We start from the raw sequence: 26,416 nt of genomic DNA on the forward strand, positions 1-26,416 counted from the left end.
GCATACCTTGCACATGCTATGACCTTCTTTACCCTTCTTAAAGTAGCTGTATGAGGGCTTGTTTTTTGTGGGGTATGTTGTATTTTTTTAATGGCATCATTTAATGTACCATATCATCTAATGAGAAAATTGTAAAACATTTTTTGTGGAATGGAATGGGAAAGAAAACACAATTCTATCTTTGTTGCTCTTTTTCTTTTCTTACAGTGTTCACCGTGCGGTATAAATGACACAATTATCTATACTGTGGGTCAGTTTAATTATGTCAATAACAAATCCATACAATTGTTTTTAAGATATACTATTTTTTACAGCAGAAACAACTTTTAAAAATTGCTTTGTGTCACCATATTCTGAGGCATATATATATATATATATATATATATGTATATATATATATATATATATATATATATATATATGTGTGTGTGTGTGTGTGTGTGTGTGTGTGTGTGTGTATGTATATAATTTTTTTCCATCAATGTGGAGCTGTGCAAGTGCTTTTTTTTGTTAAGTTGTTTTTTTTAAGCTATGGTTTTTATCAGTACTAATACGAGGCATATACACTATAACTTTTTGATTAGTTTTTATTACTTTTTTTAGGGAAGCAATGTGACCAAAACAAGCATTTGTGGAATTTTCTATATTTTATTTAACAGCTTTCACTGTGCGGGACAATATTTTAATAGTTCAGACTTTTATAGATACAGAAAAATCAATTATATTTATTTTTAATGCTTATATTTTTTTCTTAAGCTTTTGATTTTTACAAAGTTTTATTAAACTTTTTTAGTTGTACTCATACTAGAAAACGTGAATATGTGATCGCTTGACTGCTCATATAATACACTGCAATACCTTAGTGTATTGTCCTTGGTTATTATGAACCTTGACTAAAACATGTACACTTATTAGATCATACTGTATATGGTAAAGTTATTATTAACCCATTACTTTTTTAACTTCTATTTTTAGTCGCACTAGGACTTAAATAATTATATTACTAAGTTCTACTGAATCTTTACCTATAAACTATATACCATTCTGCTCAGCTCCTCCCGCTGTATAACAGGATGCCTGAAATTTGCCCCGCATTTTCAATGTGACAGGCTCCCTATAAAGAATTAAAGCCCTGTTTGTGACACAAAAAGATATTTGGCTGAAGTCTTGTATAGAATAAACAAACATGTTCTGGCATCAAAAGGTCTTGGTCCAGAAAGATTTAACTAATATATCTACTGTGGAAGAACAGCACACTCAAAGTATAGAGGTGCTGTACTTATTTGTGGGGACAGTTCATTGGTTGATTCATATTGATGTTACTATCTCCAGGTACCTTAGATGATTATCCCAGGAATAAAAACCATACCTCATAATGTAATTGATTTCAAATTGATGACCTATTCTAAGAATAGGCAATTAATATTAACCCCTTACTGACCACCCTATAGTGTTTTTACATCCTGCAGCTGCAGGACGTGTATGGAGGGAGATTGTGCTGCGACCTCCCTCCATACATCATGGGTGTCAGCTGTTTCTTACAGCTGACACCCGTGGGCAGCAGCCCCGACAAGCCGCACGGTTGATCTGGGTTGTTAACCCTTCAAATGCCCGAACGATGTTCGGAAGTCCTGTACGATCCCCTTTCCGATGAGATCGCAGGGAGTCGTGTGGGTCTCATGGCAGCAGGGGCCTTCTGAAAGTCCCCAGCGCTGTCTTGGTAGTATGCCTATCAAGCGATTCTCATGGGGTGGCCTGATAGACTGTCAGTCAGATTGTAGTATCGCATGTTGTAGTCCCCTAGGAGGACTAAAAGAAAATGTAAAAATAAGAACAGTAAAGTTTTGCTAATTATTAAGAAAAAAAAGTAAAAAAAACCTTTTGCCAAATTTACAATAAAAGAATCTAAATAATAAAACAAAAATATATATTTAGTATTGCTGCATCCGTAAAAGTCCAGTCTATCAAAGTAATGCATTATTTACCCCGCACGATAAACGTTGTCCGAAAAAAAATAGAGAATGCCAGAAATGCGCTTTTTTGGTAACCCTGTCTCCAAGAAAAAATGTAATAAAAAGCGATCAAAACGTTGTATGTATTCAACAGTAGTACCAATGAAAACTACAGGACCCACCACACAAAATGAGCCCTCACACAACTATGTCGACGGAAAAATAAAAAAGTTATTGTTCGCAGAAGATGGAGACAAAAAATAATTTAAAAAATTAAATATCTTAAAAAAATATATAAGTAGTACAGCAAAAAAAACAAAACATATGCGTTTGGTATCGTAGTCATCATACTGACCCATGGAATAAAATTATCATGTCATTTTTGTTGTACTTTGTGTGCCGTAGAAACATACACTACGAAAGATGGCGGAATGTTGGTTTTTTTCCATTACTCTCCATTTAGAATTTTTAAAACGTTTTTCAGTACATTATATGGTATATTAAAAAGTACCATTGAAAAATACAACTCGTCCGGCAAAAAACAAGCCCTCGTACAGTTAGATTGATAGATAAATAAAGAAGTTACATTTTTTTTAAAAGGTGGGAGGAAAAACATAAAGTAGAAAAAAACAAAAAAATCTTGGTCACTAAGGGGTTAAAGGCCCTGAAAAGACCCTTATGTTTTATACTTAAAGGAGACTTACCAGAAAAAATATGATATTTTGTTTTGCTAAGATATGATTGCTTGTATTTAGAAGACCAAAGGTCTGCTGAGATTATGATTTTTCTCAGGTGCAATGTTGCCAGAAAGACTTTTATATGAATCCACATAATTATTTATGCTAAAAAGTTAAACACTTCATAGTGCTCTTATATCCCCATGTACAGTACCTTGCTGTTGGGCCTGTTAAACTCAGGTTTGTGTTGCAGCCTCTCTTTCATCTTTACTCAATAACATAAAGTAGTTATCATTTCCCATGAGATAAAGTGGAGCTGTCACTGTTTCTACATACCTACTAACTCGCAATACCCCTGCTACTCTTCCCCTCTTCCATGTTAGTATCCTCTTTCACACTGCTTGAGGGCTCAGTCACACAGGCGCCGTTGTGCCTGTGTTCCTGCATGATAAGACGGCCGCATTGGGTGCGGACATCTCTCTGTATGACCGGCTGCATATGTTCTATCTGCCGGCCGGTGCGGAGAGTCATCCGCACTGGCAGTGCAGCGGACTTATCCTGCAGAAACACAGGCGCATCTGACTCAGATCAAGGCTGCTGTAATCACAGGACAATATAAACCTGCAAGTTCCCTGAAAAAAAAAACACGCAAGCACCTTATAATTCCCTGTTTGGAATTATTCAAGCTCTGTTAAGGGCTCGGTTAATCCCCTATAGCTCCAGTCACTCTCCCTTCTATGGGGGGTTAATCCATAGGCCCGTTCTCTCTCTCTCTACTCTGGGGACCCCCGAGGGATATCCCCATAGCATAGAGAGAGTGGGTGGGGCTAGAGAAAATGGGCAAGGCTATATGGCTTCTTACAGAGATTCCTTATAGCAACTAGAGAAGGGGTGTGGCTAGAGGGTGAAACTAAAGGGCAGATCCCTCTAGCCATGCCCACCTCCCACACTCTCAGGGAAGTCCTTAGGGAAAGCCCTTTAACCCCGCCCCCTCCCTGCTATAGGGAAATCCCTTGGGGAGAGAGGTGGTGGAAGTCCCCTACTGCCCGCTGCTGCTGGAGAATTGTCCAGCAGCGGGGCTGGAGGAATACCCCGCTATCTACAGCAGGACATTTAAAACTTGCTGCCCAGAAGCACATTTTACATGTCCCACTGTAAATTCCTGTTAGTCCCCGCGGGGATTAAGGGAACCTTCGAGGAGTCCCCTCATCCCCGCAGGAACTAACAGAAGTTTACAGTGGGACATTTAAAATGTGCTTCTGGGCAGAAGGTTTTAAATGTCCTGCTGTAAGCAGCAGGGAATCTATTCCGAGTGCAGGAGTTTCCATAGACTCCAGCTCCCATAAGAGTCAATGGAACCTCCTGTGCAGCAAGCACCAAAGATAGGTCAGGTCCTATCTTTGGTGCGTACCATGGTTCTACATGTGACCTGCAGCATGTCCTATCCTTGTTAGGCATGCACCGTTTCACACGCTTAACATTCTCTCATGTGTGCGCTTCTATAGGAACCTATTGGTTTACTTTTAGAAGCGCGTTCTGTACACTGCTAGCAGCGTGAAAAAGACACTAGTCTGACCAAGGCCTAAGGCTCGTTTACACTGGCGTTAGTCTGTTTGCGTTATGTTTCTCTGTTCTATTTGAGAAGCAGAGAAACGGAAATAAAAATTGAACTAAACAGCTTAGTTTTGTTCCCCATGCACAAGTTTGGCAATTCCACAATTTAAACTGAACAAAGTGTAAACAAATATTTCTCATTTGTAAATTATTTTGACCTGATGCATCATTTCTGACTTCTTCATATTTGGAATCAGCACCTACAAATTGTATAGGATCAGTACAAATAGGTCAGTACAAAACAAAATGTCATATGTAGACCATATGTTATCTATTTACACACTTTTCAGTTTGGAGTTGATTTAACTATTTGGCAGAATATAATACACTCTAATGCTTTCTGTGCATTGACATTATGGGGCCAAAATGTGAAAGCTCATATGAATGTGCCACAGGGCATTCTAGGAGAAAAGGGCAATCTGCACAATGTATGAGATCGTGATTATTTCCACATCTACCGATGTAGCAAACATTAACTTGATATTTAACATGTTAAATCCATGGTTGCTATAAACTTTAACTTGACTTTTTCAATAGCTTTTGTTGTGGAGTCAATTTAGAGTTTGCTGCTTCTGTGTATTTAATGTGTTAAGTGTCAAGTTAATGTTCGTTGCATCTGTGCATAAATTATGTAGACAGTACTGAGTGAATCCTGAGCAGCCAGTGTTTTTTTCTCCTGCGTGGAAGGCCTCTTTGCTGCACTTTGTAAATGGACTCGCTCATGCTACAAATCCAGGACCCATTACATTACAGCTTGACTATCCAGCAAAGTCATCTTCTTGTCTTATAGACATTTCAAGTAACAAATGTGATATTGCCTCAGCAGTAGAAACATAAGTCCAAGAGGACATTAACCATCTTTAATGTGGAGTAAACATTTATGCATGGTAACCTAATGGGAGTGATTTAAGGAATAAAAATGGATTATACTCGACTGATTAAATGTTCTAAAGAACACTTTGGGAGATTCATACTGCACAAAGCAGTATGGCTACGGATGTTAATGAATAAATGAATCTTTGCTGGATAGAGCAAATAGAAGATCAGATAGCGAATGCAATCACTCCTGCACACAGCAGGATAATAGATTATTCGCTACTAGAGATGAGCGAACACCAAAATGTTCGGGTGTTCGTTATTCGGAACGAACTTCCCGCGATGCTCGAGGGTTCGTTTCGAACAACGAACCCCATTGAAGTCAATGGGCGACCAGAGCATTTTTGTATTTCGCCGATGCTCGCTAAAGTTTTCATGTGTGAAAATCTGGGCAATTCAAGAAAGTGATGGGAATGACACAGAAACGGATAGGGCAGGCGAGGGGCTACATGTTGGGCTGCATCTCAAGTTCACAGGTCCCACTATTAAGCCACAATACCGGCAAGAGTGGCCCCCCCCCCCTCCCAACAACTTTTACTTCTGAAAAGCCCTCATTAGCATGGCATACCTTTGCTAAGCACCACACTAGCTACAACAAAGCACAATCACTGCCTGGATGACACTCCGCTGCCACTTCTCCTGGGTTACATGCTGACCAACCGCCCCCCCTCCCCCCCACAGCGCACACCAAAGTGTCCCTGCGCAGCCTTCAGCTGCCCTCATGCCACGCCACACTCATGTCTATTTAGAAGTGCGTCTGCCATGAGGAGGAACCGCAGGCACACACTGCAGAGGGTTGGCACGGCTAGGCAGCGACCCTCTTTAAAAGGGGCGGGGCGATAGCCCACAATGCTGTACAGAAGCAATGAGAAATAGAATCCTGTGCCACCGCCATCAGGAGCTGCACACGTAGGCATAGCAATGGGGAACCTATGTGCCACACACTATTCATTCTGTCAAGGTGTCTGCATGCCCCAGTTAGACCGGGCTTTTTAATTCATAGACACAGGCAGGTACAACTCCCTATTGTGAAGTCCCTGTGGACCGACAGCATGGGTGGGTGCCAGGAAGCCACCGGCGGTACATAGAAATATCCCATTGCATTGCCCAACACAGCTGAGGTAGTAATGTCGTGCGTAATACAGGTGGGCTTCGGCCCACACTGCATGCCCCAGTCTGACCGGGGTTCTTTACAAGTGGACACATGTAGGTTACACTCCCTGTGGACCCACTGCCTGGGTGGGTGCCAGAAAGCCACCGGCGGTACATAGAAATATCCCATTGCATTGCCCAACACAGCTGAGGTAGTAATGTCGTGCGTAATGCAGGTGGGCTTCGGCCCACACTGCATGCCCCAGTCAGACTGGGGTTCTTTAGAAGTGTACAGATGTATTAAAAACTCCGTGTGCACCTACAGCATGGGTGGCTCCCTGGAACCCACCGGCGGTACACAAAAATATCCCATTGCATTGCCCAACACAGCTGAGGTAGTAATGTCGTGCGTAATGCAGGTGGGCTTCGGCCCACACTGCATGCCCCAGTCAGACTGGGGTTCTTTAGAAGTGGACACATGTAGGTTAAACTCCCTGTGGACCCACTGCCTGGGTGGGTGCCAGGAAGCCACCGGCGGTACCTAGAAATATCCCATTGCATTGCCCAACACAGCTGAGGTAGTAATGTCGTGCGTAATGCAGGTGGGCTTCGGCCCACACTGCATGCCCCAGTCAGACTGCGGTTCTTTAGAAGTGTACAGATGTATTAAAAACTCCGTGTGCACCTACAGCATGGGTGGCTCCCTGGAACCCACCGGCGGTACACAAAAATATCCCATTGCATTGCCCAACACAGCTGAGGTAGTAATGTCGTGCGTAATGCAGGTGGGCTTCGGCCCACACTGCATGCCCCAGTCAGACTGGGGTTCTTTAGAAGTGTACAGATGTATTAAAAACTCTGTGTGCACCTACAGCATGGGTGGCTCCCTGGAACCCACCGGCGGTACACAAAAATATCCCATTGCATTGCCCAACACAGCTGAGGTAACGTCAGCTGGAATGCAGGTGGGCTAAAAATTAATTTGATTACACTGTAGGCGAGGGCCCACAAAAATTGCTGTATCAACAGTACTAATGTACATCCCAAAAATTGGCCATGGCCAGCCAAGAGGGCAGGTGAAACCCATTAATCGCTTTGGTTAATGTGGCTTAAGTGGTAACTAGGCCTGGAGGCAGCCCAGTGTAACGAAAAATTGGTTCAAGTTAAAGTTCCAACGCTTTTAAGCGCATTGAAACTTATAAAAATTGTTCAGAAAAATTATTTGAGTGAGCCTTGTGGCCCTAAGAAAAATTGCCCGTTCAGCGTGATTACGTGAGGTTTCAGGAGGAGGAGCAGGAGGAGGAGGAGGAATATTAGACACAGATTGATGAAGCAGAAATGTCCCCGTTTTGGATGGTGAGAGAGAACGTAGCTTCCATCCGCGGGTGCAGCCTACGTATTGCTTACGTATTGCTGCTGTCCGCTGGTGGAGAACAGAAGTCTGGGGAAATCCAGCCTTTGTTCATCTTGATGAGTGTTAGCCTGTCGGCACTGTCGGTTGACAAGCGGCTACGCTTATCTGTGATGATTCCCCCAGCCGCACTAAACACCCTCTCCGACAAGACGCTAGCCGCAGGACAAGCAAGCACCTCCAGGGCATACAGCGCTAGTTCAGGCCACGTGTCCAGCTTCGACACCCAGTAGTTGTAGGGGGCAGAGGCGTCACCAAGGATGGTCGTGCGATCCGCTACGTACTCCCTCACCATCCTTTTACAGTGCTCCCGCCGACTCAGCCGTGACTGGGGAGCGGTGACACAGTCTTGGTGGGGAGCCATAAAGCTGGCCAGGCCCTTAAAGACTGTTGCACTGCCTGGGATGTACATGCTGCTCGATCTACGCACATCCCCTGCTACCTTGCCCTCGGTACTGCGCCTTCTGCCACTAGCGCTGTCGGCTGGGAATTTTACCATCAGCTTGTCCGCAAGGGTCCTGTGGTATAGCAACACTCTCGAACCCCTTTCCTCTTCGGGAATCAGAGTGGGCAGGTTCTCCTTATACCGTGGATCGAGCAGTGTGTACACCCAGTAATCCGTCGTGGCCAGAATGCGTGCAACGCGAGGGTCACGAGAAAGGCATCCTAACATGAAGTCAGCCATGTGTGCCAGGGTACCTGTACGCAACACATGGCTGTCTTCACTAGGAAGATCACTTTCAGGATCCTCCTCCTCCTCCTCCTCCTCAGGCCATACACGCTGAAAGGATGACAGGCAATCAGCCGGTGTACCGTCAGCAGCGGCCCAAGCTGTCTCTTCCCCCTCCTCCTCATCCTCCTCATGCTCCTCCTCCTCCTCCTGTACGCGCTGAGAAATAGACAGGAGGGTGCCCTGACTATCCAGCGGCATACTGTCTTCCCCCGCCCCCGTTTCCGAGCGCAAAGCAGCTGCCTTTATGGTTTGCAGGGAATTTCTCAAGATGCATAGCAGAGGAATGGTGACGCTAATGATTGTAGCATCGCCGTTCACCACCTGGGTAGACTCCTCAAAATTACCAAGGACATGGCAGATGTCTGCCAACCAGGCCCACTCTTCTGAAAGGAATTGAGGAGGCTGACTCCCACTGTGCCGCCCATGTTGGAGTTGGTATTCGACTATAGCTCTACGTTGTTCATAGAGCCTGGCCAACATGTGGAGCGTAGAGTTCCACCGTGTGGGCACGTCGCACAGCAGTCGGTGCACTGGCAGCTTAAAGTGATGTTGCAGGGTGCGCAGGGTGGCAGCGTCCGTGTGGGACTTGCGAAAATGTGCGCAGAGCCGGCGCGCCTTTACGAGCAGGTCTGACAAGCGTGGGTAGCTTTTCAGAAAGCGCTGAACCACCAAATTAAAGACGTGGGCCAGGCATGGCACGTGCGTGAGGCTGCCGAGCTGCAGAGCCGCCACCAGGTTACGGCCGTTGTCACACACGACCATGCCCGGTTGGAGGCTCAGCGGCGCAAGCCAGCGGTCGGTCTGCTGTGTCAGACCCTGCAGCAGTTCGTGGGCCGTGTGCCTCTTATCGCCTAAGCTGAGTAGTTTCAGCACGGCCTGCTGACGCTTTCCCACCACTGTGCTGCCACACCGCGCGACACCGACTGCTGGCGACATGCTGCTGCTAACACATCTTGATTGCGAGACAGAGGAGGAGGAGGAGGAGGGTGCTTTAGTGGAGGAAGCATACACCTCCGCAGATACCACCACAGAGCTGGGGCCCGCAATTCTGGGGGTGGGTAGGACGTGAGCGGTCCCAGGCTCTGACTCTGTCCCAGCCTCCACTAAATTCACCCAATGTGCCGTCAGGGAGATGTAGTGGCCCTGCCCGCCTGTGCTTGTCCACGTGTCCGTAGTTAAGTGGACCGTGGCAGTAACCGCGTTGGTGAGGGCGCGTACAATGTTGCGGGAGACGTGGTCGTGCAGGGCTGGGACGGCACATCGGGAAAAGTAGTGGCGACTGGGAACTGAGTAGCGCGGGGCCGCCGCCTCCATGATACTTTTGAAGGACTCCGTTTCCACAACCCTATACGGCAGCATCTCAAGGCTGATGAATTTTGCTATGCGGACGGTTAACGTTTGAGCGTGCGGGTGCGTGGCGGCGTACTTGCGCTTGCGCTCCAACAGTTGCGCAAGCGACGGCTGGACGGTGCGCTGAGCTACACTGCTGGATGGGGCCGAAGACAGCGGAGGTGAGGGTGTGGGTGCAGGCCAGGAGACGGTAGTGCCTGTGTCCTGAGAGGGGGGTTGCATCTCAGTGGCAGGTTGGGGCACAGGGGGAGAGGCAGGGGTGCAAACCGGAGGCGCTGAACGGCCTTCGTCCCACCTTGCGGGGTGCTTGGCCATCATATGTCTGCGCATGGTGGTGGTGGTGAGGCTGTTGGTGTTGGCTCCCCGGCTGAGCTTTGCGTGACAAAGGTTGCACACCACTGTTCGTCGGTCGTCAGGCGTCTCTGTGAAAAACTGCCAGACCTTAGAGCACCTCGGCCTCTGCAGGGTGGCATGGCGCGAGGGGGCCCTTTGGGAAACACTTGGTGGATTATTCGGTCTGGCCCTGCCTCTACCCCTGGCCACCGCACTGCCTCTTGCAACCTGCCCTGCTGATGCCCTTGACTCCCCCTCTGAAGACCTGTCCTCCTGAGTAAGCGTTGCACACCAGGTGGGGTCAGTCACCTCATCGTCCTGCTGCTCTTCCTCCGAATCCTCTGTGCGCTGCTCCCTCGGACTTACTGCCCTTACTACTACCTCACTGCAAGACAACTGTGTCTGATCGTCATCGTCCTCCTCACCCACAGAAAGTTGTTGAGACAGTTGGCGGAAGTCCCCAGCCTCTTCCCCCGGACCCCGGGAACTTTCGAATGGTTGGGCATCAGTGACGATAAACTCCTCTGGTGGGAGAGGAACCGCTGCTGCCCAATCTAAGCAGGGGCCCGAGAACAGTTCCTGGGAGTCTTCCCGCTCCTGAGCAGGTGTTATTGTAGTGGAGTGAGGAGGCTGGGAGGAAGGAGGAGCAGCAGACAGAGGATTCGGATTGGCAGCAGTGGACGGCGCAGAACTGCGGGTAGACGATAGGTTGCTCGAAGCACTTTCTGCCATCCAGGACAGGACCTGCTCACACTGCTCATTTTCTAATAACCGTCTCCCGCGTGGACCCATTAATTGGGCGATGAATGTGGGGACGCCAGAAACGTGCCTCTCTCCTAATCGCGCAGCAGTCGGCTGCGACACACCTGGATCAGGAGCTTAGCCTGTGCCCACACCCTGACTTGGCCCTCCGCGTCCTCGGCCGCGTCCACGTCCTCTAGGCCTACCCCTACCCCTCAGCATGCTGTATTACCAGTGATTTGATTTCACAGGCAGGAAATAAATTGGCGCAAGACTGCAGGCCAAATATAATTTTTTCCCTTTTTTGAAAACGAAAGGCCCCACTGCCTCTAGTGAATGAATAATCTAAGTTTAATAACTGTGCTGTTTTCCTGCTAATGTGTCACAGAACGTGAGGGTAGCAGAGTTATTAACTGTGGCAGAGCAGGTATTTTTTTTCCCAATTAAGGAAAGCAAATGGCGAAGCCAGGAGTAAAACGTAGCTGGGTGCGTATGATTTTTACAGGTTGCAGACGCAGCCGACACGTGTCCACCGCCCTTAGGACGGACAGAGGCCGGACAAATAGAATTATTTTCCGTTTTTTGGCACCAAAAGGCAGCACTGCGTATATTCTATGAACATGAGAAGTTTAATAACTGTGCTGTGTCCCTGCTAATGTGTCACAGAACGTGAGGGTAGCAGAGTTATTAACTGTGGCAGAGCAGGTATTTTTTTTCCCAATTAAGGAAAGCAAATGGCGAAGCCAGGAGTAAAACGTAGCTGGGTGCGTATGATTTTTACAGGTTGCAGACGCAGCCGACACGTGTCCACCGCCCTTAGGACGGACAGAGGCCGGACAAATAGGATTATTTTCCGTTTTTTGGCACCAAAAGGCAGCACTGCGTATATTCTATGAACATGAGAAGTTTAATAACTGTGCTGTTTTCCTGCTAATGTGTCACAGAACGTGAGGGTAGCAGAGTTATTAACTGTGGCAGAGCAGGTATTTTTTTTCCCAATTAAGGAAAGCAAATGGCGAAGCCAGGAGTAAAACGTAGCTGGGTGCGTATGATTTTTACAGGTTGCAGACGCAGCCGACACGTGTCCACCGCCCTTAGGACGGACAGAGGCCGGACAAATAGAATTATTTTCCGTTTTTTGGCACCAAAAGGCAGCACTGCGTATATTCTATGAACATGAGAAGTTTAATAACTGTGCTGTGTCCCTGCTAATGTGTCACAGAACGTGAGGGTAGCAGAGTTATTAACTGTGGCAGAGCAGGTATTTTTTTTCCCAATTAAGGAAAGCAAATGGCGAAGCCAGGAGTAAAACGTAGCTGGGTGCGTATGATTTTTACAGGTTGCAGACGCAGCCGACACGTGTCCACCGGCGTTAGGACGGACAGAGGCCGGACAAATAGAATTATTTTCCGTTTTTTGGCACCAAAAGGCAGCACTGCGTATATTCTATGAACATGAGAAGTTTAATAACTGTGCTGTTTTCCTGCTAATGTGTCACAGAACGTGAGGGTAGCAGAGTTATTAACTGTGGCAGAGCAGGTATTTTTTTTCCCAATTAAGGAAAGCAAATGGCGAAGCCAGGAGTAAAACGTAGCTGGGTGCGTATGATTTTTACAGGTTGCAGACGCAGCCGACACGTGTCCACCGCCCTTAGGACGGACAGAGGCCGGACAAATAGAATTATTTTCCGTTTTTTGGCACCAAAAGGCAGCACTGCGTATATTCTATGAACATGAGAAGTTTAATAACTGTGCTGTTTTCCTGCTAATGTGTCACAGAACGTGAGGGTAGCAGAGTTATTAACTGTGGCAGAGCAGGTATTTTTTTTCCCAATTAAGGAAAGCAAATGGCGAAGCCAGGAGTAAAACGTAGCTGGGTGCGTATGATTTTTAAAGGTGTCACACGCAGCCGACACGTGTCCACCGCCCTTAGGACGGACAGAGGCCGGACAAATAGAATTATTTTCCGTTTTTTGGCACCAAAAGGCAGCACTGCGTATATTCTATGAACATGAGAAGTTTAATAACTGTGCTGTGTCCCTGCTAATGTGTCACAGAACGTGAGGGTAGCAGAGTTATTAACTGTGGCAGAGCAGGTATTTTTTTTCCCAATTAAGGAAAGCAAATGGCGAAGCCAGGAGTAAAACGTAGCTGGGTGCGTATGATTTTTAAAGGTGTCACACGCAGCCGACACGTGTCCACCGCCCTTAGGACGGACAGAGGCCGGACAAATAGAATTATTTTCACTTGTTTTACAAGCAAAAGGCAGCACTGCGTATATTCTATGAATAATAAGTGTGTTGTGGCCCTGCCTATACAATTCTTTCCCTGCAGTATCAATGGAGGGTGCAATGCTCTGCAGAAGCGATTTTGAGAAGCAAAAAAAAATGCAGCACAGCTAACAGCAGCCTGGACAGTACTGCACACGGATAAATATGGCCCTAGAAAGGACCGTTGAGGTTCTTGAAGGCTACACTCACTCCTAACACTCTCCCTGCCTATGCAGCACTTCTGTCCCTAATGCCGGGTGCAACGGTCTGCAGAGGCGATTTTGAGAAAAAAAAAATTGCCACTGCTAACAGCAGCCAACACACAGCTATCAGTGGCCCTAATAAGGACCTTTGGGGGGTCTTGAAGCCTACACTAACTACCAATTCTTTCCCTACAGCAGCTCCGGTACAAACAGCACTGTCCCTCACTAACTCACACGGCATCTGAGGCGAACCGCGGGAGGGGCCGACTTTTATGTTCGGGTGACACCTGATCTTCCCAGCCACTCACAGCAGGGGGGTGGTATAGGGCTTGAACGTCACAGGGGGAAGTTGTAATGCCTTCCCTGTCTTTCAATTGGCCAGAAAAGCGCGCTAACGTCTCAGGGAAGGAAGTGAAAATAACCAGAACACCGCATGGTGTTCGTTACGAATAACGAACATCCCGAACACCCTAATATTCGCACGAATATCAAGCTCGGAAGAACACGTTCGCTCATCTCTATTCGCTACACAATCACTAGTGTAAATATGGTAGACAGTTTTAAGTATGTAGATCTTAAAGGGATATTCCTCACCCAACCGTGGCTGAAATGGGAATAGTCATCCTAATGCTACAATCACTGGTGGCCAGGATTACCATAACTCTTGAACACTTCTAGTGGCCACAGAGGTACGCAAAGGTGGGCTTAGGGATACCTATTCTGGAGAGAGGGGTGGGTGGTAGCAGTGGGACTCATACCTATCATATGTTCGCTAAAACTTAGCATTTAATGCATTTAGATGAAATACCTAATGTTAATATCGAGATAACTCAATAAAGTATGTCTGCAGATATGCCACCATCCAGCAGACTTTACAAAGTCCGGAGCAGTGATTCCTAACCATGGTACGTGACACCCTGGTGTGCCATGAGAGTGGGGTTTTGCAGAGGTGCTGTGTGATTAGAATTTTGTCACTGATCAAAAGTACTGGAACTAGAAGTACAGTTATGATCCAGAGTATTTGTTCTGCTGTCTCACATACTGTCCTTCTAACACAACACATGACAATCTGCTCATCTGGACAAATACATAGGAATATTGGCCTTTATTGACCGTGTCTTGGCTTAGGAACATCAGGGCTGGTTCCAGAGGTATATGGGGGGTCACACTTTTTAGGGCAATCTCCCCACGTTAATATCACAGATTAGGGGTTACCGCATATGGTATACTAAGTTTATGAGGCATGAGGGGCCACTGCATCTACACCTGAGGTATCTTTTCACTCCTTCTTTGTTATACTCCCATTTATTCATTAAGAAACATATGTTATAAATCACAACAGGACTTCTAACCCTGATCCTCTGGATGTTGTAAGTCCATCGGATGGCGGCATATCTGCACATGCATTCACTTGAGTTATTTTGACACTAACATTAGGTAATTTATCAACATTAATAGAAATCTATGTTTAGGTATACGGTGTTTTCACTCATCTTGCTCATTTATTTGAAAATATCTATAGAAGGTCATGCAGTCCAGTTTGTTATTACACAATTTTTTCCGCCTCTCAGACATGTTATGGCGCATCCTGTGGACATGCCATAAATGTATCAGATGTGAATACCCTTTACAGCAAATCTTTTCCTCTGGCGCTGCTTTTTCATTTTAATTTGTTTTTATTTTTTAACAACTAAGAGCTAATGCATACATTATATATATTATACCACTATTTTGTATGGAGCTGTAATAAGGCTGCTATAGAAGTTTACAAGGCCTCTACTATATTTCTGTATGTGCCTGATTTTATATATAGAGAGAGATTTCTCTGTTAGAATCCAAATGATTCCAACAGCAAAGAAAAAATTGTGGCTTTGCCTTTAGGGGAGAATAACTCTGTACACACAGAATCAATCGAGCCTTACGGCGGTATAGAGGGGTTACATGGCCTAAAGAGCAGTATAGACTCTGCACTGCCGCATTAGCTTCATGGACAGGGCCGGACCGTATGCATGATTGCTTATGTTGCTCTGAGTCCAGGTCAGTAGACTCACAGTTGGACTGGAATACTTGTCCTTATGTGCCTGCAATACACTCATACAAAAAAGTGGTTTAATTGTGAATTACTAACTAGAGACTACCAGAATTTATGGAGGAAGGTATTAGGCCACTCTAACACAATTTTTTTTTTGCTGAGTATTTAATGGGTGCGAAATATGCAGCTCTAGTCCTCCATGTATTTCAATGGGTCTTCTCACACTAGCATTTTTGTGCTGCATACTTTACACGTGCAAAATCACACACGTCCTATTTTTTGCATTTTAGCGTGTATGTCACACATAAATCGCCCATTGAAATGAATAGGCTGTGTAAGAAACACAGTAAATATGGAATTGCACGTGTTATACTATGTTTTACTGCATTTTTTTATGCAGGCTGCTATGCCATCAGGGTGGGGTGGAGGGGGGGAGGGTTCTGACGGTACTGTTGTATCTTGTCTCCACCAGAAGAATGGGTGGAGACAAGCTGCATGCCTACAAGCAACGCCCGCAACTTGATTGGCTGGGCCGGAGAATGGGTTTTGACATCATCAGCTTGGTTGTCTACGTTTTTACTGCACAAAAATACGCAGTAAAAACAGGGAAATGTACACAAAAATGCAGCTCTGCAAGCAGTGAAGCGCTGCGTAAAAAATGCAGCATATTTACATACAGTCGTGTGAGAGTGGCCTTACTTGTATTTGATAAAACTGATACTTTATAACCCACAAACCAAGTTAAGATGTTGTTTTTCATGAAACATTGATCGTGCCTTGTTTACATTACTATTTATGGTTAGGGATTATTAGACACCCAGCAACAGCTTTTTATGCTTGTGTGTTTTAAGTAAACCACGTTGATTCATATAAACAGGAAGCAACAGAATTGTTATTTTTCAAGACATTGGCTCATATTGTACACCATATTTAGTTACATCTTGTTACAGTAAAACCTCTTCCTTCAGTCGTACATATGCAGGTCTCACAAATACCACTCATATTCCAAAAAGTCACTGTACCTGGAATTTTTGTCAGCTCTCCCCGAAGAGTCTGGAATTAAAGGGCTTTTTTTTTTGTATTTTCACTTAGTTAGACAATGTACTATAGGGCAGAAAAAGATGCTTATAAAGCAACACAAATACCTAATTAACAAGCTAATTAATACGGGATGCAATTGTCACTGTATTGTAATTCTACGTTTGTGACCCAAATAAAGCCTTTAAATGTTAATTTAGCTTATTGTAAGATTTATCTGGTTCTGGTACTGTGGTCACAAAATTCTTTCTTTGCTTCATAGTTGCATAGGTTGAAAAAAAGAGTGTTTCATGGAGTGCAATCATATTGTAATCCACTATACATCATTATTTGCTAGATTAAGTAAAACCCTTAATGCCATTATTTATTAGACAAGCATCTAGACCTTTTTAAATGGTGACATAGTGTCTGCCATTATTGCTATGATTAAGAACTATGTTCAATAAAAGCGAAGAAATTTTTTGTGGAAGATGTTTTTTATCCAAATATCTAAATAAAATACTGTTTTTATTCTGGTATCCACGGAAATGCCAGAGGTTCTGTTTTCTATTGCTTGCCGCTGTCCGTGCACCTGACGGTTGTTGTGTCCGTGCGGTGAGCTGGCGTTTTAGATATACATAGTGTCTGCCATTACTGCAACTTGTTATACGTAGTGCATGCCGTAGCCTGACTACACTAAAGAATCGATCACACGGAGTAAGCTCATTTCAGTCGCATAAATACGCTGTGTATTCATGTGACCGAAAATTGCTTTCACCCGCTCGGCTTTTTGTACATGCAAATACAATGCATATTTCCAAACATAAAAAATACACAGAAGGGCCTATGTATTTGCTGTGCAAATATGCAATGAATACATTGGTTTCCTGTGTATGCATTCTGTATTTGCGCTGGCGCATTCTCTTTAATGCCCCATCGCAGTGCGTAATACACACCAAAGTAGGACATGCCACATATTTTTTTAAGGTGATCGAACTTTGCACGAAAATATATGCTCATGTGAATGAACCTATTGAAATGAATGGGTTCCATTTACTACGTTTTACGTGGTCAAAGAGGGCACACGCAAATACAGTTGTGTGAACGAGCCCTAACTGGAAAAAACTTTCCTATATTGATGTCTAAATCGCCTTTCTTCCACCTGTAAGGAATGTCCCCTCATTGTCTGTAAAGTCCTTGGGAAAGTATCTAATTCGCTGGTTCCTTATAATGATCACAGATATACCTGACACATAAATGGGATCAGCTCGAAGAGGTCATTCTTTTCTAAGCTGAACAAGCCCAATTTTTCTAGCCTCTCATTATAAGGGGGTGACTCTGTTTTGTTCTGGCTCATAAAAAAGGGACCCAATACACCACAGACAAAGCAATTAACCACGTAGTGCCAGGCAAGCATTGACCTGATTTGGTGTTTGTTCAGTACAATAAATGTGTTTAATATTGTGTACTTCTTTGCATACATAGTCATAGGAGGGATCTAAGGTTGTAGCATTCTGTATCCATTAGCCTGTAAATCTGGCAATGGTAATTATACATAGATGAAGCTGATGTTTGACTGTTCTAGCATTAGAAGGAATTTTTTCTTCCACCTTTTTACTGTTGATATAGATGTTAATCTGCAGCTGGCGTGCGGACTATCTGGTTGGGGCCAGCTGCACACATCTTTCTGGTGCCCTTTTTTGAAAGATGACGTTCTTGGAACTAAATTTCTCTAACAACAGGACATGAAAAAGTTAGAGGTCTCTCCACCTTCCTGTTAATTTAACATGACATGGAATTAACTGTGATGTAAAGGGAATATTACAGTTACATGTTTGTATGTGCAGTACTATTCAGTGTGAGGTAAAGTAATGCTGCATGCACAGGGAATTGTGAAGAACAGTATAAAATCTCTGCCCATGAGATGCATTTGCATGCCAAAGTCAATGCTTTGCCAAAGATATAAAGAAGTGTATTATTCTTATAGTCACGCTAAATAAGTGTGGCAGACTATTCAGAAAGATGCTGTCTCATGACCTACTACTGAAAAAAGAGCAGGCAAGAAAACTCTCCTAGATATTGACATGAAAAAGTAATGTAGTTGCTGAAACTTCCAGGATTGGAAATAACTCGGATTCCAAATGTTTGAGCCCTAAGCCCACTCTCAGACATGCATTCGGAAAATATTTCTCGAAATCGTGGCATTTCTACCATGATTTTGAGCTGTGTTTTTGAACGCGAGGTACAGCGTTTAGAAGCGCTTTTTAACGCACCCCATCATTGTGGTAGGTGATGGGGTGCGTTAAAAAGTGCACAAAATAGAACAGACAGCTTTAGAAGATTGAGCACAGGCTTGTGAGGCCCCATTAAAATCAATGGGAGCATTGTATCACGGATAGCGCGGCAGTCGGGATGTCGCACTAATTGTGGTAAAAAATGGTGTGTGTGTGACAGGGGCCTTAGGTGCTGTGGTCTGTAGTTGCTGCGGCTTCTAAGTGTTTAGACAGATGGAGGTGACTCCCTCTGTCAACCCAAAGGGCTCCTGGCAACACGGTCGTGGAGTACTGTTAGGTTGTCATGGCAGCCAGAACCCTACAAATGGCCATCAGGTCTACCATATTACTAATAGAATGCCTGCTGGCATTACACTGACAGCCACAATACATTGCAGTACATAAGTATTACAGTGCATTATACCATTTATGGGTCCCTAGTGGGAATAAAAAAAAAGGTAAAAAAAAAAAGGTTCATTAAAAAGTTCAAAAATATTTAAGGGGTTATCTGAAAGTTAAACTTCGATGACATATCGTTATCATACGTCTTTAATATCAGATCGGTGGGGATATAGTTCTCTTGAAAGTGCCCTGGTGCTTGGACAAGCGCTGTTACCTCCTCCTTGTATACCCTGCATACTGCTATTCATTGTATAGCGGTCTTGCCTAGTATTACAGCTAAGTTCCATTAACTTGAATGGGACAGAGCTGCAGAAAGTCCATGTGACTGATAAAGGTCACAGGTCAAAGAAGAGGTCGCCTTGCTCGCCTGAGTGCAGCAGCATCTTCAATCAGCTGATTCTTGGAATGCCAGATGTAGGACCCCCATAAATCTAGTATTGATGACCTACAGTATCCTAAGTAAGATTTTCCATATTTAAGGCCCAAATAAGGCCTTTCAAAAAAGAAAAAAACATTATAAACTTTTTTTCCCTATTAAAAATGCTTTATTATGTAGAAAAATAAGGAAAGAAAAAGTAGATGCAATTTAGTTTTTTGAACTAAATTCTGAAGATCAGTAAAGCGATATAATATTGTAAACCTCAGTTATGATCCACAAAAAGGATTTACCTAGAAGCTTGTACCCTCTGGCGTTAGGAGGACTTACAAGCGCGCTTCTTGAAATGTAAAAGGGCTGTTGGAGTGCATGCTCTTGAGGAAAGCCAAGCTGTCCATCTAAATAGAGATGCAACAAAGGACATATTGGAGTATAGTACGAGAGATGGAGGGGCTCTGGTCAATTTGGTAGCTCTAGGCAAACGTAGGAGGTTTGTAGCAGGACAATCTAGAAAGGAGAAGAATAAATTCAGTAGACTATTTAAGAGGTCAGCAGGGGAGTTGCTAGCACCAGGTGTCTAGGGTACATGTCCCAAAACTGTAGCCTGGTGCCCCGAATCTCTTGGTGAGCGCAGTTTTCCACTGTATCATTGTCCACAGGACGATTTTACTTCTGAAAAGTATGATAGATCAGAGAGCCATAGGGCCCTTTTACACGGAACAATTCATTCAGATTCTCCTTGGATTGCCAGAATCTAAACATGGGCTCCATGTAAAAGAGCTCATAGGCTTCTTGCCATACTATTGTATTTTAGGCCACAGCTTGCTGGCAATACGCACTCAATGTCAGCATCCCAGTGCAGGAAGTATGATGATCTCACTACACCACATTGCCTGTGCCTAGCAGATAACTAACTAACTAACATTTTTAGGGCTTAGTCAGATGGGCGTCTTTTCACACGATTTGCGCATGCGCATGCGTCCGGCGATTTTATAAAACCATTGCTTTGCACATGAGCGCTTTTTATGCGCTCGTTCGATAAATTATAGAACAGAAATTGCAGATTGCACCTATCTGCGATCTGCGATTCCTGTTCTCTTTTCTATATGCGCTCAATGGGGCCGGCGGCAGCAGCGCCGACCCCACTGAGAGCATATACTAGACAAATCATTCTTCTCTGCCACAGCTGTAACAGCTGTGGCAGAGAAGAACGATGTTTGCCCATTGAATTCAATGGAGCCGGCAATACAGCCGGCTCCATTGAAAGCAATGGGCTGCCGGCAAGCGCGGGATGAATTATCGGTAAGGGCTTAAATATATAAGCCTTTCCCTGCAATTCATCCAGAAATGTGTAAAAATAAAAAAAATATATATACTCACCTTGTCCCGGCAGACGGAGTTCAGCGCGGCCGGCCGGCAGTTCTCCTGAACTGCTCTCTGTAGTATTCAGCAGTCGGGGATTTAAAATCCCCGCCTGCTGAATGAACTGCCTCTGATTGGTCACAGCCTGACCAATCAGAGGCAGCTCTCACTCACACCCATTCATGAATTCATGAATGGGTGAGTGAGTGCTGCCTCTGATTGGCTCAGCGCAGGGACCAATCAGGGGCAGTTCTCACTCACACCCATTCATGAATTCATGAATGGGTGTGAGTGAGAGTTGCCTCTGATTGGTCAGGCTGTGACCAATCAGAGGCAGCTCATTCTCTGAGCAGTTCAGGAGAACTGCCGGCCGGCCGCGCTGAACTCCGTCTGCCGGGACAAGGTGAGTATATATATATTTTTTTATTTTTACACATTTCTGGATGAATTGCAGGGAAGGGCTTATATATTTAAGCCCCTCCTGACAATTCATTGTGAGATTGCCCGCAGCGCATTGCTTTCAATGGAGCCGGCTGTATTGCCGGCTCCATTGAATTCAGTGCGCTGGACAGCTCCGGTCCCTTTCTATTGAAACGCGGCTAGAAGCAGTTTTTTCGGGCGATTTTTCGGCCCCAGTCACGCAATTTGCGGATGCGCATCCGTCATGCGATCCGCAAATCGCGGCAAAAAACGCCCGTGTGACTAAGGCCTTACTTTATAGAGACATTATTACTTTATGAGAGGACCATTACCATTACTACTTTAAAGGGAACCACTAGGGGACCTTACTAATTCTTAAAGGGCCACTCAGGGGCATTATTACTTTATAAGGGCACTCAGGGAACATTATTACTTTATGACGAAGACATTATTACTTTATCAGGGGGCACTTGGGGGAACATTATTATTTCTAACAGATCACTTAGGCATTGTTACTTTATAAGGGGGCCTTAGGGAACATTATTACTTCAGAATTAAAGTAGCTTCCATATTTCCTGAGCTTAGAGGTGTGTACCATGAAGGTGACTTTAGAGGAGAAGTTAAGGATGTTTGAAAGGCTCAGTGGATGTATCGTGGCACAGCAAAGACATAGTAAGGAGGGAAATAGGAGTCAGTTCCATGCAATCATCCAGCTGTGGTAATTATCTGTCATCCTGATTGATGGCTATTGTATTGCAATCAAGGAAGGAGAGAATGTTTCTCCAGTGAGGACCCTGAGGTCTACTGAAGACCCCAAATGAGCTTGGATGTTAGGAAAGATGTTGCACTGCCAGAACACTCACAAACAGGAGGGCCAGGCAGTAAGGCAGAATATGATCACGCTTCATGGTAGGCCTCAGAGCACTCATCATTCATCTACCTCCAATACTTCTACAAGAAGTATCAATCAAGTACCAAATCAATACTACTGGCAGCTGGTCAGATTTTCACAGCAGATTTAGTTTTGTCTTTTTTGCCTTTCCCCATGGCAAATAACGGCATAGGAAGAAGTCTTGTCAGTAACAGGCACGCCCCCTGGCAGCGTTAATATTAAAGGAATATGCCCTTCTGTCACTGGTCATTTTATAAGGCCCAGTTTGAAATTAAGATTTCTGCCTTCTGTTATATTAAAGGGTTTGTCCCACTTCTAGTTGTCTTGCTGCAGGAAGCAGACAGCTCCATACATTACTCAGTGTCCTTGGTTGGTACTTTAATAGGACTCAGCCAACACTGCGCAATGGGCAGAGCTGCCAACTTTAAGGACGGGCTCACATGGCCGTATTCGGAATCTGTTGTGGAGACCTGCAGCAAATTCCAGCCATAAGCCTGGCCGTGATCCTACGTACGGCCATGTTATGCACTGCTTATGACAACATACTAAAGCAGGCGGTCATGTGCAGTACAGCTTTTTTTTGTTGTTGTTTGTATTTCCAGCACTACTGCTTGGCGATGACGTGGCTATCCACAGCCTATATGCAATGTAATTGTGTATGGGCTGCCGATATATCCACGACCATAGAGCACAATGGGCTCTATGGTTGCGAATTCCGCGGTAAAATAGGATATGCCTTCTATTTTCCACGAGCGGATTACGCACTTCTGGCCCGCTAATGTAAGCGAAACTGCGTAATCCAAGCATTAGATTGATTCATGCACTACTGCAGATCAATCGCGCACAATCTGCAATCACTATCTGCTCGTGTGAAACCCCCATGAGTCGGTGCATTTCTTTTATTATACATTTATTTACACAATTTTGAGAAATGAAACTTCATTAACGTTTCTTGTATCCTTCCTTTTAGGTACAACATGGGAGAAAACACTTCGACAGATAGGATTTGAAAGGTATGTAACACATTTATATTCTCTATTAGCAGATTTATAATAGTACTGGAGAATATTGCAGAATCCCTGCACTATCCTGTACATCCTTGGGGAGATTCATTACGCATAATGTGAAAATTACACCAAAGTGGAGTACACGGAGCGTGCCAAATTTATTATGTTTTAGACAGTTTTGCACTTTCCTTTTCAGTTCTAAAAAGGGTTTAGAAAAAGGTATTGGCTAAGAGGAGTCGTGCATCCAATTTATTAGAAGCACATCGGTATTCTTTTTTTTTTTTTTGAGACAATAGTTTTTTATTGAGTTTTCAACAAATTTTAGTACAGAAGACAAATAAAAATGTGCTCTCTCTATCAGGTTGCTTACAAGGTTTACTCAGTACTGACACCAGCAGTAAGTTCAGCACTACAGTTATAGGATAATAGTGCAATATTATAAAAGTCAACATTATCTGATGCAAACAAGTAAATAATAGTCAAAAAGTAAGGGGCCATTCACATCTTGTTTGCTTTTGCTTATTTTTAGAATATGTGCCGTGAAAAGCTCCCATCGAATACATTAAACTACGGCTGTGATGGATGCCTAGCAGTGGCATCCATCACCCATAGACTAATATGGAATCTGATTAATGGACACCTTGTGAGCTTTTTCTTGATATCCATTAATCTGATTCTTTTGTAGCCTGTGGGTGATGGATGCCACTGTTAGGTATTCGTTTTAACTGATCCGTCATCCATAAGTTATATTAGTATCCATTTAACAGATTAGTCATGAAAATCTATTGAAAAGCTTATGATGCTGAGCTTGATGTTCCTCTGCCTCTGGAACCTCTATGTTGACCTGACTGAGAAGAAGTGCTAGATGTTCCTGAACTGAGAAGCTGAATTTTGGGAAAAGTCGCATCTATGTCCTATAGTCGCACTGGAAGCGACTTCTTGTCTGCAAGAGTTTCCATCAGCTCATCCAAATAACCTTCCTGGTTGAAACGCCGTGGCACAGAGAGTGTTTTTGGATGTACTATCTGCAGGCCATGGTTTAAGCCACACTGCTCTATGACCTGCAGTGCATAAGACCATAGCTGTTCAGACAATCTTACATTTTGGTTTGCCAAAATCACATAGATAGTCAGAAGCCAGAGAAATATTTTTGGAGGCCTATCAGAGATGCTTTGCCGGCCCCATTGAAAACAATGGGCGAGGCATTCCGATGGAACGCCCAAAGATAGGAAATGCTGTAAATATATATGACCCCATCCAAAATCAATCTAGCTCTTATTTGTGCGAGATCTGTGCATCTCACAACGCACAAATCTTGCGTGATTTTCTTGGCCGTGTTAAAAATGGCCTAATGTGTGCTCCGAAAATAAATGGCTGTATTTGAATGCTTGTTATAGGCGGTACCGCTAGCTTTTGTTTGTAGTAAATTGGAATAATTTGTAATGTGACTGTAAGACTGATGCCCAAAGCAACCAAACAGATTCAAGGTGTCATTTTGTTCCCATAGATGAAAAGATGAGGGTAGAGGTCTGAGTAGTTAATAAGGGTAATATCTTGACCTTTATATAAGACTTTCATAAATAAGGCTGAGAAATCTGTTTTGGACAATTGTAAGCTCTGAAGGAAGTGGCGACACAAGTGAATGTGTAAACAGTTACCTGACTCATTTCTTATATTTGGGTCCTGCAAATATTTGAGGGATAAAGTCTGCAACAAAAACATTTGGTTGTCAAATAAGTTTGCAGGAGTAACAAAAAGCATTCATGTTTAGTCTGAGAAGTGCACAAAGTTCTTATTACTTAACCAGGCTAAAAGAAAGCATCTATGTCTGGAAGGTGAAGTCAAAGGAAGCACTGATGAGAAGCTCTGTTACCGTTCTAGACTTAGTGTGTAGCCAGTAACTGCTAAGAAATTCTGCATCCAAGCGCCTTGTAGTCTGAAATGAAGGCTTGATTGACTTACCATTTGACAGCATATCACAGGATGCTGTTTTTATTAAATATACTCTAAACGATTTTAAAATATCACATTGTAAATATGCCTCACTGATTAAACTCCTACGGCTGCCAAGTGTTTGGAATTAAAAAGATATGTCTATATCCGGCGCTATGTGCTTACAGTATGACCAGTGCCTAGCGGGGGGAGCAATTTTGTGAAGGACTGTATTTCTGGTTTTTGCTTAAAAATTTTGATAAGTATGTAAAAAACAAATTGCAATATTATGTATTCTAGACTTAAACTTTTTAGAAATGGCACAATATAAAGGTCACATAACAACTTAAAGTGACTGTCTGCTCCAATTAGCCTTATGAACTAAAGTAATGGTTACATAGAAGAAGGGGCGCTGAGCTGGAAGGTATAATTATTACACTTACATTCCCCTCATTTTGTCACTGTGTACTTGTAAAGCTGCTGCTCGCTACTGAGAGCAGACTAGTCCTCTTCATTATGCATGCATGCTCAAGTAGTCCAGTGTAAGTACAGCAATTCAATTTTTGGAATTTTTCTTTACACAGTTTTCTACCACTAGTCCTACGTCTTACCAGGTCTCAAGTCTCAAATGTAAAGTATGGGAAAGTAAATACATTTGCAGGCCATGCTGCTTTATTAAGCTGGCCATAGAGGTGTTAGACAGCCAAAAAGGCTGATTTCGGCTCCCTCCAAGCAGTATTTTTTTTCTGGTGTTTTTCGAGAAAAAAAAAACATCACCAGAAAAATCACATGCAATCTTCTTGACGGCGCCTTCATTTTTCTTTTGCTACTTTTTTACCCATAAAGAAGCCTATTAAAAAATGCCAGAAAAAAAACCACCTTGAACATGCTTCAGTTTTGAAAAAAAAAGTCATGGATGCAAAAAATGCAGCAAAAGTGAAAGAACACAACTAAAAATACCAATGCTTGTAGAACTTTTCATATTTCACTATTGACCTACAGCAAACATCTGGACACAGTGCGATTCGCTTCAAAAGGAGCCCACTGTCTCAAAATGCTAAAACACATCACGCTTAAAAAGACTATCAGAGACATTTACTAACTGCTTTACGCCAGAATACTAGCATATAAAAGTTGTAAATTTTTGTGCAGTTCCCACTTATGCAACTTTTACTTCTTTCTGCGATAGCCTCAACTCTTTTATATGGGCATGATGGCAGAGGATGTGGACGCCAAGGACCAACAGATTTATGTATACTCTACACCAGAAACTCGAATAAATTATGCCAGAAATGTACCCAAGGCAGGACTTGGCGTACATTTCCATGTAGGCACATGTAAGTGCTGATATGCACTTAATATATAAGCCTGATATGCACTTTATATATATTAGCCTCATCGTGTATGAGGTGCATCATGTGGCGGGGTAAATTATTCTAAGACCAGCGTTGG

General features: G+C 43.9%; 1 protein-coding gene across 6 annotated transcripts in view; it reads left to right on the forward strand.

Annotated features, from left to right (window-relative positions):
* The window catches only part of PIEZO2 (piezo type mechanosensitive ion channel component 2), a 346,396-nt gene that overhangs the window by 182,898 nt on the left and 137,082 nt on the right, over positions 1-26,416 (forward strand). For all 6 annotated transcript variants that reach the window (XM_066579538.1, XM_066579535.1, XM_066579540.1 and 3 more), the window contains exon 4: positions 22,996-23,038. In XM_066579538.1, coding sequence (XP_066435635.1) covers positions 22,996-23,038 — 43 coding nt within the window. The remainder of the gene's footprint in view (positions 1-22,995; positions 23,039-26,416) is intronic.

This window comes from Eleutherodactylus coqui, chromosome 9 (assembly GCF_035609145.1).
Source record: "Eleutherodactylus coqui strain aEleCoq1 chromosome 9, aEleCoq1.hap1, whole genome shotgun sequence".
In the NCBI taxonomy this organism is placed as follows: domain Eukaryota; kingdom Metazoa; phylum Chordata; class Amphibia; order Anura; family Eleutherodactylidae; genus Eleutherodactylus; species Eleutherodactylus coqui.